Source organism: Ammodytes marinus, assembly GCF_949987685.1.
Source record: "Ammodytes marinus genome assembly, chromosome: 20".
NCBI classification, from domain to species: Eukaryota; Metazoa; Chordata; class Actinopteri; order Uranoscopiformes; family Ammodytidae; genus Ammodytes; species Ammodytes marinus.
The window spans coordinates 8,060,656-8,072,677 of NC_137224.1; the positions used below are offsets into that span (position 1 = coordinate 8,060,656).

General features: G+C 39.1%; 1 protein-coding gene across 1 annotated transcript; it reads left to right on the forward strand.

Moving 5' to 3' along the window:
• Nucleotides 1-140: 140 nt before the first annotated feature.
• ascc1 (activating signal cointegrator 1 complex subunit 1) lies at nucleotides 141-11,812 on the forward strand. The gene is made up of 10 exons (XM_080049440.1): nucleotides 141-430; nucleotides 553-655; nucleotides 790-887; nucleotides 978-1,156; nucleotides 1,241-1,374; nucleotides 2,009-2,128; nucleotides 2,858-2,982; nucleotides 3,606-3,679; nucleotides 5,739-5,883; nucleotides 11,553-11,812. Exons 1-9 carry the CDS (start codon nucleotides 313-315, stop codon nucleotides 5,853-5,855), a joined length of 1,068 nt encoding a protein of 355 aa, XP_079905566.1. The 5' UTR covers nucleotides 141-312; the 3' UTR covers nucleotides 5,856-5,883; nucleotides 11,553-11,812.
• The last annotated feature ends 210 nt before the right edge of the window (nucleotides 11,813-12,022 follow it).

A 12,022-nucleotide genomic window follows, 5' to 3' on the forward strand; every position in this document is an offset into this window, starting at 1 on the left:
CGTTGGAAGCGCTCTCATTCCACAGATCTTAAACTAATGCGGATGGCCTACTTGGTTCATCTGTCAACAAGCGCAAGTTCATTCCCATTGTAGATCTACTGCTGCGTCGTTATGCCGGAAAACAGAAAGGTAAACGTCAACTTAACAGTAAATGATGTTTTGAGCATAGAGCTAGCGAAATAAGTGTTTAAAAACCTCTATACGTTAATTTACACCTTTTTAAAGAGTACCTTGGTTGCTAGAAAGCTAACCAGATATTAATGTATGTTGTAAGGTTAGCTTAAGGTACGCTAACGTTAGCTGGTGTACATTATGGAGGTTTTACGTCCATCTCTCGTAAATATCAATGGAAGAATATACAGGAGGAATGTCATAAAGGAAGAGCATTACGAGGAGGAAGAAGAAGACTTCTCTTACATGGGACCACCAGGTTAGTTGAGTCCTGTATATCCTGTAAGCTAGTTCAGTTATTTTTACGAAGTCCTACACAATGCTTTCAGGCTTTATACTACAATTTGCAACTGTTTTTTTGTTGTTGTTGACCATTTGCAGAGAGCGAAGACCTCGAAGAAGATGAAACCTGTGATACCCACTCCATTGAACAGACTGACAAAGGATACCGCTGTGCCATTGATGTCCCAAGTGTACTTTACAAGTGAGTTTAAAAGTGCACCTTTGGTTTGATCTGTATCCTCCCAAATTTGAAAAGCATACAATGTGTTGTTATGCCAAGCAGCATAATGTGTGTGAATGTGTGTTTTTTTTCTTGTTTGCTTGGTCGTCCTACAGATACATCATTGGGAAAAAAGGAGAGACACGCAGACGCCTGGAAATGGACACAAAGACGTCCATCACCATCCCCAAACAGGGCGTGGAAGGGCAGATTGGTGAGGATTGAGACAATCATGAACCAGTTAAGAAAGCACCATCTGAAAATAAAAACATGTCCTCTCAACCTTCTTCCTTTGCCTGATCAGTTATCACAGGTTCCCATAAAGCTGCGGTCTCCTCTGCCATCACACGAGTCGAGGTCCTCATGGACAGTTTCCGGAAGAAGCAGCCTTTCACGCACTTCCTGTCGTTCCCTCTGAACGATCCCAACGTTCAAGATGGATTCCAGAGATTTAAAGAAGATGTGTTGAAGCAGTGTTCACAGGTTAATATGTCTGCTGGCGTTGGCCATATATTGTTGAAGATCAGCCTTTTATATACATTATAATACATGTTATATACTGTGTAGGATCATGGAGTAGAGGGAAGCATCTTTCAGAACCCAGCAAAGCTTCACCTGACAGTCGGCACCCTCACTCTGTTAAATGACACGGAAGTGAGAAAAGCATGTGAACACCTCCAGGAGTGTCAAACCTTCATCAGGTAGGGGCCAAACCAGCATATATACACTGGACTAAGGTGTGTTACTGTATTTGTTTGGGTAGGATTAAAGCTAGACTTTATTGAAACATAAACTAAAATAACGACTTTAAAGGATAAATCTAGAGATCTCCTATTATATAATATTTATTGATAACGAAACCGATGGAAACTAACAGCCTTATATAACTTTGTGCCATAGATAAATACACATCACTGAGCACTGTGTGACATGTTCCTTCATTACCATGGACATGAGAACTGTGGTTTATATTTTAGTCTATCCAATGTAGAAAATAGTCCCGACATGTATTATGATGTTTATGCCTGTTTGTGTGTCGTTTGCTAACAAATACAAGGTCAACCTGAATAATAAATAATTCTTTAGCCGAGACCTTCATTCAAAGATTAACATCTTTAGTATTAACGAATGGACTCTGGGCTGAAGGCCAGAGATATATGCTGTGAACGTTGGAGAGTATTAAGAGAAACATTAACATATTGTTTTGGCCTTTTCATCATAGGATTTGTCGACAATAAGAACGTTTATAGAATAACTTCTATTATCTAATAAAATTTGAAACCTTATGTTACTAGGTGAGTCACTGTAATCTGTTTTTTTGCCGTCTTCCATCAGGGATATCACAGAAGGGAAACCGCTGCCACTGGCGGTGACGGGTATAGAGTACATGAATGACGACCCAGCTGCAGTGGACGTCTTGTATGCCAAAGTCGATGTGAAAGATGGATCTGACAAGTAAGTGGAAAACTAAAGTAATTCACAAAGTCTACAACTCAAACGTATATACTGTATTTTTTTAAAGCCTCTGAAAACCTGGTTTAAAATAGTAAACATCAATATATAATATCAACGTTGGGTGTCTCAATAAGCTTTTACAAAAATCTTATTGAAAATAAATGTTCATAAACATTAGAAATTGTAGTTTAAAAAACTGCTTTTTTAATGTCTAGAGACACACTGTTTCACAGGACAGTGTGTGTGTGGCCATATCAAAAGGTCTCCATGGCAACAGTCAGTTTTTATGGAATTTTTCGGGCAGAGAACTGCTGTGATTGGTTCAAAATACAAATTGTTTAATAAGAACCAGAGCATAGCCCGCCTCATCCAAACCGAATTTCTGTAAAGTTTATCAAACTTAAAGCAGCTCGGAGTAACATTTAAATATCTTTTAAACAGCCTCATGTTTCCTCTCATAATCATAAATTACCTTTAACAGCAAACGAGACCATCAGTGCAAAGAAAGACGTTTTTTTTATATAGTTTTTATTACTGCATTTGGTCTGGTCGCACACCCAGTCCGATTTTCGGTTCACACGTGTATGCTCTATGGTCACATATTCGTATTGGTCGCAGATTTCATTGTGGCGCAGCAAAGCGATTTGAGAAACCTATCCCTCAAGGTTAGTGGATTTGGGTTTACAGGGGCTTTAACAATATATTTTTTTAAATGTTGCTACTCTTAAGGTTGCAGGTGATTGCGGACCGAATGGTGGCGCACCTTGTCTCATCGGGATTGATGAACAGAGACTGGGACAGAGTGAAGCTACACGGCACTGTCATGAACACTCTGTTCAGAAAGGACTCCAGAGGTAAAAGACTTCTAGGACCCTGTGCTTGCAGCTTATATAAAAACACAGTTATTGACCTGCATTGACCACTCTTGCCCTCATACCTGTTTTTACCAATGTCCCCTTATTATCTCTTGGCTTTGACATGAGCTGCAGTGACTACAACGCTTGCTGCAGCCTGAATCTTGAACAATTCCAACAACAAATTCCTGCACATATTCATCAGACAGCCAGCTCTGTGTTTGGCCACAGCTCTTGTTTACGTGCACCAGGCAGCGTGTTTTTCCAAGTACTCCGACAATGGCTTCATTCATTTTGTCCGTGGATTAAGTCCAGCCTCAGTTCTCAAATTTGTACTGGGTTAACCATCAACACAGCACAAATTGAGCAGGGCCATGCCCTTGCTGACCATGGTTTGCCAGCCAGGTATATGAGTCCTTTTAATATTCAGTGTTTTCTTTGTCACAGAAGTCTATGCTTCACAAACTAATTTCATAAACTAAATGACCCTGATTGTCACCCTTCTAGCGCCCACTGCAGCAACAAGTAAACATGTTTATCTGATCAGGAGGGAACCCATCTGTATTTATTTTTGCTCTGTGTTACATTGTTCCACCTGACTTTTTGATACACTGTTTTTCCAGTTGAAGACAAGGGCGGCCCAGGAAGACAAACCATGAGTGAGAGAGAGGCTTTTGATGCCAGAAACATATTAAAGGTTAGATCCCACATTCATTCCTTGCATGTTCTTTAAAATACTGCCAAGTGTTCAAGACTTGTACTCGCATACAGTACCTGTATATTTAGGTCTGCTATTCACTACCACCTGCACATTCAGCACACTGTGTATAGATTTTTCAAGTGTGGCTGACAGTTTCCTCTGCATTCAGAGCCCCGTTGGGACACGAGAGCTTGCCAATTAATAAGTCTTAAAATAGAGAGATGTGGGTATTTGGGGAGAACAGTGTGGTACCAATCTACTGGGTGTACTGGAGGATAATCAAGTTAATTTTGGATGCTGACTCACTCCTACCGACAAATCGCAGATAGGTGTTGTGATTTTCAGCCTGATGCTAAACGATTATGTTCTCGTAACAGCTGTGTTATGAAATTAGAGCCACCTGATCTTCCTAGAAGCCAGCTCATGGTCGCTGCAATTTCATAGCGCAAACATGATTAGTGTATTTACCTCTTGAACTGAAGCAGCTAGATTGAATTCAGCCATCACTGCATTTTTACCTCTGTTGTGCAACATTATATTACATACAGTACAGTATACACTCACCGGCCACTTTATTACGTACACCTGTTCAATGGCTTATAAAAACAAAAAGCTAATCAGTCAATCACACGGCAGCAATTTAATGCATGTAGGCATTTGGACGTGGTCAAGACAATGTACTGAAGTCAAACCAAGCATCAGAATGGGGAAGAAAGGGGGTTTAGGTGACTCTGAACATGGCATGGTTGATGGTGCACGGCAGGATGGATCCATACTTTCATGTTGTTTACGCCAAATTCTGAACCTGCCATCTGAATGTAGCAACTGAAATCGAGACTCATCAGACCAGGCATCAATCTTCTATTGTCCAATATTGGTGATCCTGTGAGAATTGTAGCCTCAGTTTACTGTTTTTAGCTGACAGGAGTGGCACCCGGTGTGGTCTTCTGTTGCTGTAGCCCATCTGCTTCAAGGTTGGTCGTGTTTTGCGTTCAGAAATGGTATTCTGCATACCCTGGTTGTAACGTGTGGTTATTTGAATTACTGTTGCCTTTCTATCATCTCGAACCAGTATGCCCATCCTCCACTGACCTCTGACCTCTGACTTCAACAAGGCATTTTAAGTCCACACAAATGCCGCTCACTGGATATTTTTTCTTTTTCGGACCATTCTCTGTAAACCCTAGAGATGGTTTGGAGTGAAAATCCCAGTAGATCAGCAGTTTCTGAAATTCTCATACCAGCCCTCCTGGCACCCTCAACATTGCCATGTTCAAAGTCACTTAAAACCCCTTTCTTCCCCTTTCTGTTGCTCGGTTTCAACCTCAAGAAGTTGTCCCGTCTAGGTCTACATGCCTAAATGCATTGAGTTGCTGACATGTGATTGGCTGATTAATTATATGTGTTGACAAGAAAATGAACCGCTATACCTAATAAAGTGGCCGGTGAGTGTATATTGGATATATTAATGTGTGAAGTACTGATCAGAGAGCTGCTTCACATGAGCAACATGTATTAAAGAAAGTACATTTTTCGTGCTAGTTACATCTTGTCATTTAGGATTTATTTCAAATAATCCTGATTCATTTTTGAAATCCCTTTGTGTTGTGTGTCAATGTCTGCTTAAGATTTTGACTTTTAACCAAAGATGCTAAAATCTTTTATATCCAAGTAAGATTAAGTCGATTTAATTTAATTAAGTTGTTTATTAAAAACAATAAATAAATACCAATCTGAAATTCACCTTCCTTTTCTCTGTAGGCGAGAAGTTCCTGGCTTGAATAACAAAATCTTTGACTTTCTTTTATCTGAAAAATACACAAAGGTGCCTTTCAAATGCACAGTCACCCGTAACCATGGTGACACCATTGACAGCTTATCATTTCTCCGTTCAACTTTTTTTAAAAACACAGTGCCAACTTTTCTGAACTATACACTGTTCATGCAGCTTTGTCATTCCAGACCAAAATTGATTTTGATTAAAATGTTGGTATAATTGTGAGGATGTTTTGTATGGTTGAAGTCTTTATTTCATTATTTGCTGTTTTCATTACAGAAATTTGGTGCTTACAGTTTTGGAGAGTTAGAGCTGAACACTGCGCTGCTGTCCCAGAGACACTCGACAGATTGTACGGGCTACTACTCCTCTGCAGGGAGCGTCATCTTCTCATGAGCTTCAACCGGGCTGAGCCTTTGCTGAGGTGGGACACTAACAAATGAAGAAATAAAATTTGTGGGTTAGCAAATCATTGAAGAACTCTGAATGGTGTTGCCCAGTAGGTGGCAGCAAAGTGTTTTTTTTATATTGCGAATGACTTACGCCTGTATCTGAATCTCTGTTTTAAAAAAAACAAAAAAAAACCTGGGATCACTTTATGCAGAGAATTTGACTTGATCAGAGTGCAGAATTATTCAAATTTCAGACATAAACTCATTCTAAACATACATGCATTGCATAATCCATGTGAAAATGTTCTAGGCAGTCATGTTTGTCTATTCTAGCCTCCAGACAACTTGTTCTCTTCAGGGTATCGTAGTCAAACAACATCAAAGTAAATAACACAAATTAATATTTTATTGAAACAGTTATCCAAAGAAAACTTGCATAATATTTTTTTAAAGAATAGCCTACTTTTGTCTTGATGTTGAAAATATAATATGAAATTGGATTGTTGAAGATTTGAAGTTAGGCTTTGGTCAGTTTTGAGTCAAGGTTAGATTGTCTGTAGAGTTGTATCAGATATTATTTTGTGTGAAAATTTCTACAAAGTATTGTAACTTAAGTTCAGTTTTGAGGTACCTTTACTTGAGTTTTTCCAATCCTTTTTTTTTTACTTAATCCCTCCACCCCATTCCAGAGGCCAATGATGTATTCGTTACACCAATACATTTGTCTGGTGGATACAATTAAAACTTTACAATAATCAATTAGTAGAATATGATATATTGTCATAGATATAACTACCCATCAGTATCGAATCATTGCGCTTATGTGTCACCCTGAACTAATCTCATCGTCATCAAGTTAAGAGTCAAAAAACACACATTTGCCTATTTCCTTTTCGTCCCACTGCCTCATGAATGTGTAAATGCATCATGGACATGATCTATTACACCAGTCTTTTTTTTTTTTTTTTTTTTTAATCAGTTTCCTACCCACACGACCTTGTTCCCACTCCCCGTCTGCCTGTCGAGTGTGTCAGTGAATACAGACGTCAGACACAGAGTGCTGGTCACTTGCTCTGTCCATCAGAGCGTTTTCTTTTTTCTTTTTCTTTTCAGCCCTCCCCCTTCAGCTGGCAACACTTTCTGCTTGGCATGCAGGAGGACGATGGGCAGACCGGCCAAAAGTTACACTGATGGACACTGAGGGAGCTTTTTGTTTTGTCAGCACTGCCATCCCTTGTCCCTGTCCACCCTCCCATTTCAGCCATTTTTTTTTTTTTTTTGCCCCCTTGTTCCCCTCTGGAGCCGTGTCAACAGACAGCATCAGATAGGGACATGCAAATTTAGTCAGTGGATAAGCCTGCCAGTGCATCGACTGTGGAACTGTCACAAAATGTATCTATTCAGTTCCCAGGAAAGAGGCCTAATTAGCTGCTCTCTTGTCTCCTGGGAGGATAAATTGTTAGTGGGTCAGGAGTACACATCCAGCATAACGCCACTTTAACGGTAACATATACAGTCAAGATTCTGAGATGGGCCAATAGTATTTCTTATGAGCACACGGAGAGGGCGAGAGAGGGCGAAAGAGAGAGAGAGAGAGAGACAGAAGATGATTTGCAAGTTAATGAAATTCACTGAGACTGAGCATCCTTGTTTCGCTTGGCAGGGGCATGATTAAGATTGCATTGGGCAGATGTCCTTGGTAATGATCGTACTGAAAACACATTTGAAGGAACATACTGTCACAGGCTCGGACACTGAAGATATATTTCATTTGGCAGGACATTTCCATGTAAATATGTTTTGACTAGACATGTATTTAAATGGCCTTTTGCTTGTTTTGTGGACTATGGCTGCCTTATTGTTCAGTGGATTTTTGTCACAATTAATAAATTAAGTCTATAAAATATCAGAAAATGTTGACATAGGGGGAACGTTTAAGGCCCCCAATTAAGAATTTTCAAAACCCAATACAAGCATAATAGATGGTTTATACAACACTAGAAGTCAATTGTAAGCAGCTTTAAGTACAATGTAAATGTTTATTAATAGACAGTATGACGATGACATTTTATATCATTACAGATGTGTTTTACTACATTCTCATTCATTATGTGTTTATTATAAACACTTATGTCTGCTTACACCTTTTATTATACTATGTTATTGGCCATTCATTTAATTGTTATATGCTGTTAATCAATGCTTACTAAGGGCACAGCCCAAAGTGATGTGTTTTGTGCGAATAACTAACCCAAACCCAAAGATATAAAGTAAGATGTTAATCAAAGAAATGTGGCACCAGCTAATGTTTGAATGATGACTCATAATCATACATTTACAAAAAAACAACTACATCACACATTGTTTCGACAGATTTATCTCTGTTTGAAAAGATTAGGTTTGCCCCATGACAAGAAAACATGTTGCTATACACGTCTGTGTGGGTGAGCAGCATGCTTGCGCAATCGCCCAGCGGACATATTTCTCCCATCCCTGCCACATCTCTCACCCTAATTAGTCAGTTCCGTGCATCCTGCTGTGAGAACTTCCAGCGTGACCCCTAGAGATTTTTTTTCCCAGACTAGCATGTGTCCTTTTTTAAATGAGCCATGCAGATAAATGAGACCTCAAGTCTCCGTAGGTGTTGCCGTGGAAGTGTCTCTTCTGTGCATCTGTATCCTTCCTTCTGGAGATCTGAGGAGACACGGGAGATGGATTTTAATTAAAATGTTGAACAGATGAGTTGTCTTTGCAGGCACATGATGCATTTGCTTGTAAATGCATTGATGAGACACATAGCTTTGTGTTGAGAAGCCAGGTTTGCTCCACACAGTGTAAAAAAACAAGCCCTTATATAAAGGACAAGATGTAGTTTTAAATGAAGTAAAAGCAGAGCAATCACTTAGATGACCCCTAACACTCCAACAAAAACTTGCATTGATTGAACCCTTTCAGTAATAAGAATTCAGATCATGTTTGGTAACTGAGGTCTTGTGTTCTCTCAAGTATTATGTTGGCCACTTTCCTGTTTGCATTTTTAATTTCATGCCAGTTTTCAAAGTGGCCTTTTTAAATGCTGTTTGAAAAAGGTCTCTCTTGATCAATGTCAAATGTGTTTTTTATATTCAGAACCGCACTTGGCAATTTTTCATAGGGTAATGAGAAATGTAAGCTTTCATTCAAGAGGGCTGGCGTTAACATCTACCAGGGGTGGGAGACAAAAAGGGTGATGTTTGACCGACGTGACCTTTTACAGTAGATATGTTTGATTTGAACGCTCGCAGTAACTTATAACTCGTGAAATCGACAAAGCATTTAATGACTTTTTTAAGGTCCCGGTAAGTTTTACCCCATGTCCGCCTCTTTAAGTCCAACTGCCGATCGGGTTCATTTAACAAATAGAATATTCTAAAACCACATCCAATTAACTGAAAGGATGAACCTGCTGCCAGTGAGGGAGCGCCGAGATGACATTTCATGCTCCTTGTGTCATTTTTTCCCCCTTTAACAAGCTTGACTCCTCCGATTGTTTTTACGAAGGTCTCTTTTGATTGATCAAACGTGTCTGTCTGCCAGAAGTTACAAAGGAGCTCTGTCAAATGATCCTGCTTGACTTGACAAAAGCAGAGGAATATTTCAACTTTGATATCTCCGGTGGTGAAATAAAACAGCCTCACTTTCCGTAGATTGTTCTCTGATGTTGGATGGGACTCTCACCAGATTTGAGTGGCACCGCCATTTGTAATTTGGCACTAATCACTCCGTTACTATCGGGCATGAGCAGCCCTTGATGGACAGGCGAGGATAGGCTATTTGTAATGTCAATCTCTTGTCTCCAGGCTAGGTGATGCCTACAGCAGCTCTTTATCATTCAGAGTGCTGAGTCTGGAGGCTGCCTGTCTGTTTACCCCTCTGGAAGTGTTCACACAGGGAGGCCAAGGCACAAGGGCCCAGTGTGTGTTTGAACAGCAGGTAGTCATTTGGAAAGCTGCTGTTTACTCCGTGTAAATAGTTTTAAATGAGGCCTAAACACATTTTCATTATGGATTAATGTTGGCAAAATTAAAAATACCCACAACAATGCCCATAACAGTTTAGCAGAACACAAGGTGGATGTCTTTGAATAACTTGTTTTGCCCAACCAACACTCCACACCCAAAGATAATCTATTTTACAATGATATAAAACAGAAAAGCATACCATTTTTAGAAGATGAAACTTGTGAGTCTTAAGTGCTTTTGCTCAAAGAATTGCTTAAATGATAAAGCTTTTCTTGAAATCTTTCCAACTACTCGCTATGTAAATTTAAAAATAAAACATTAACAGAAATATGCTAAAAGAGGCTTAACTGCGGAGGCAGGTGATGAATCTCTGAGGCTTCGTCAAGGCGTTCTTGTTAAAATTGTATCGACTGCTCATATAAAGAATTGATCAGTGCAACTTTAAAGCATAAATGATGACACAGGGTGATGATGATCTATCAGAATCTTTATTGATTAACTGACCAATTGTTTCAGCACCGTAGGGGAAAGACACTCACGCTGTGATCAATTCAGGTTTAATATGCAGAAGTTAACGCCTGTCAACCCTCTCTATGTGGAAAGCTATACATTGTTAAACAAACATTCTCCTCTTGACTGCTATTCAAATGTTTTTTCCATCCACTTTGAGGTTTTGCAACACCCAATGCTGTTTAGAGTGGAGCTGATCGGGATTTGTCATTTATAGTTGTTATAAGATAGATAATCCGGCCTAAAATAAATCATGTACTGACTGAGCAAGTCAAAAGTTCAAAATATTTGCCAGCGCCTGTCTGTTGTGTACATTTGATTGAAAAAGGTGCTGCCCTCTTTATCACCCCTGATGAAGTTGCAAAAGAGCAGCTAGTGTCCTATCCTGTCCGTCACACTTTGCACTTTTAATAGCCATGTGACCCAGTTTGAATCCAATTGCATTAGATGTAAATAGGCATTTACAGGCAGCAGCTCCACTTGCAGCTATAGGTCACTTGATATTTCTTATTACATGCCCCCAAATGTTAGCTATTCTCTCCCCCAACTTTCGAAATAACTTTTTCTGTTGGTTCCTATCCTATTTCAGGCTATTTTACTTTAATTCTTTACAGTGGCAGCTCCAGTTACATGCTGTAACTGACAAACAGGCATCAGTTATGCCACAATGCTAAACCCACTTACATTATAAATAACATAACATATTTTATTACAGATTTTTGAACATTTTATAGACTAAATCACCTGATTCAGAATCAATTTAATTGGCTTTACATTTGTTTTTACATACAATAAATCTGGCTGCGATTTTATTGCCATCTAAGTAGTTCCGAGAAGTTCAGAGAGCAAAAACCATATCTCCAAAAAGACATAAAACAAGGACAGCAAAGATCAACAAAGATAGAGTAAATAAACATCTATTAAAAAAAACAATAGGTATACAAATGTATATAAAAAACAGCGATGCACAATAACATTCAATGTCTAAATGTACATAACTGTTTCTGTAAACTAGAATGCAATAGTGCAGGGGTGCAGAGTGAAAAGCTAGAGCAAAAATATAGAATGGGTGAACAAATGAACAGAAACAGAAATTATTCAAAGAAAAATCCACATTGTAGATAATAATAATAATTGCAGTCATTGTGTGCATTAAAGACCAAACATTGATTATTGATTATGTGTTGCAGGTCATGGATGGACATAGACGTAAGACGGAAAGTGTTTGATGTGGCCAAATAATGAAAAAACTCCAAGTTGGGCTTCCAAGCTTCCATCAGATTATGAACATGAATGGACTCGCAAACAAAGGGCTGTTGCATCGTTGTTGGGTATTTTGCTTGAAATCAGTTGAAAACTTTATTTGGGTTGTGATTCTTTCCTGTTGGCAGGATGTACTACATTTTACCCTTCTGTTTTGAATCTAGCAGAGGTAAATAAAACATGTAAAGCATTCACCCCTGGGCCTGTTCCAATTAACTGTTGTGTACCAGTAACTCCTGAAGCGATCCTTAAGGAGTTATTGTGGGAATATGTGCGCCCACGATAAACAGCGAAGCTCGTTTTGTTGCTGTGTTTGCATTTGAAAACTGGATATATTTACAGATAAGAAACCGTTTGCTGCTCAGAGACTTGTCTGATGCTATTTGAATGAAGCACT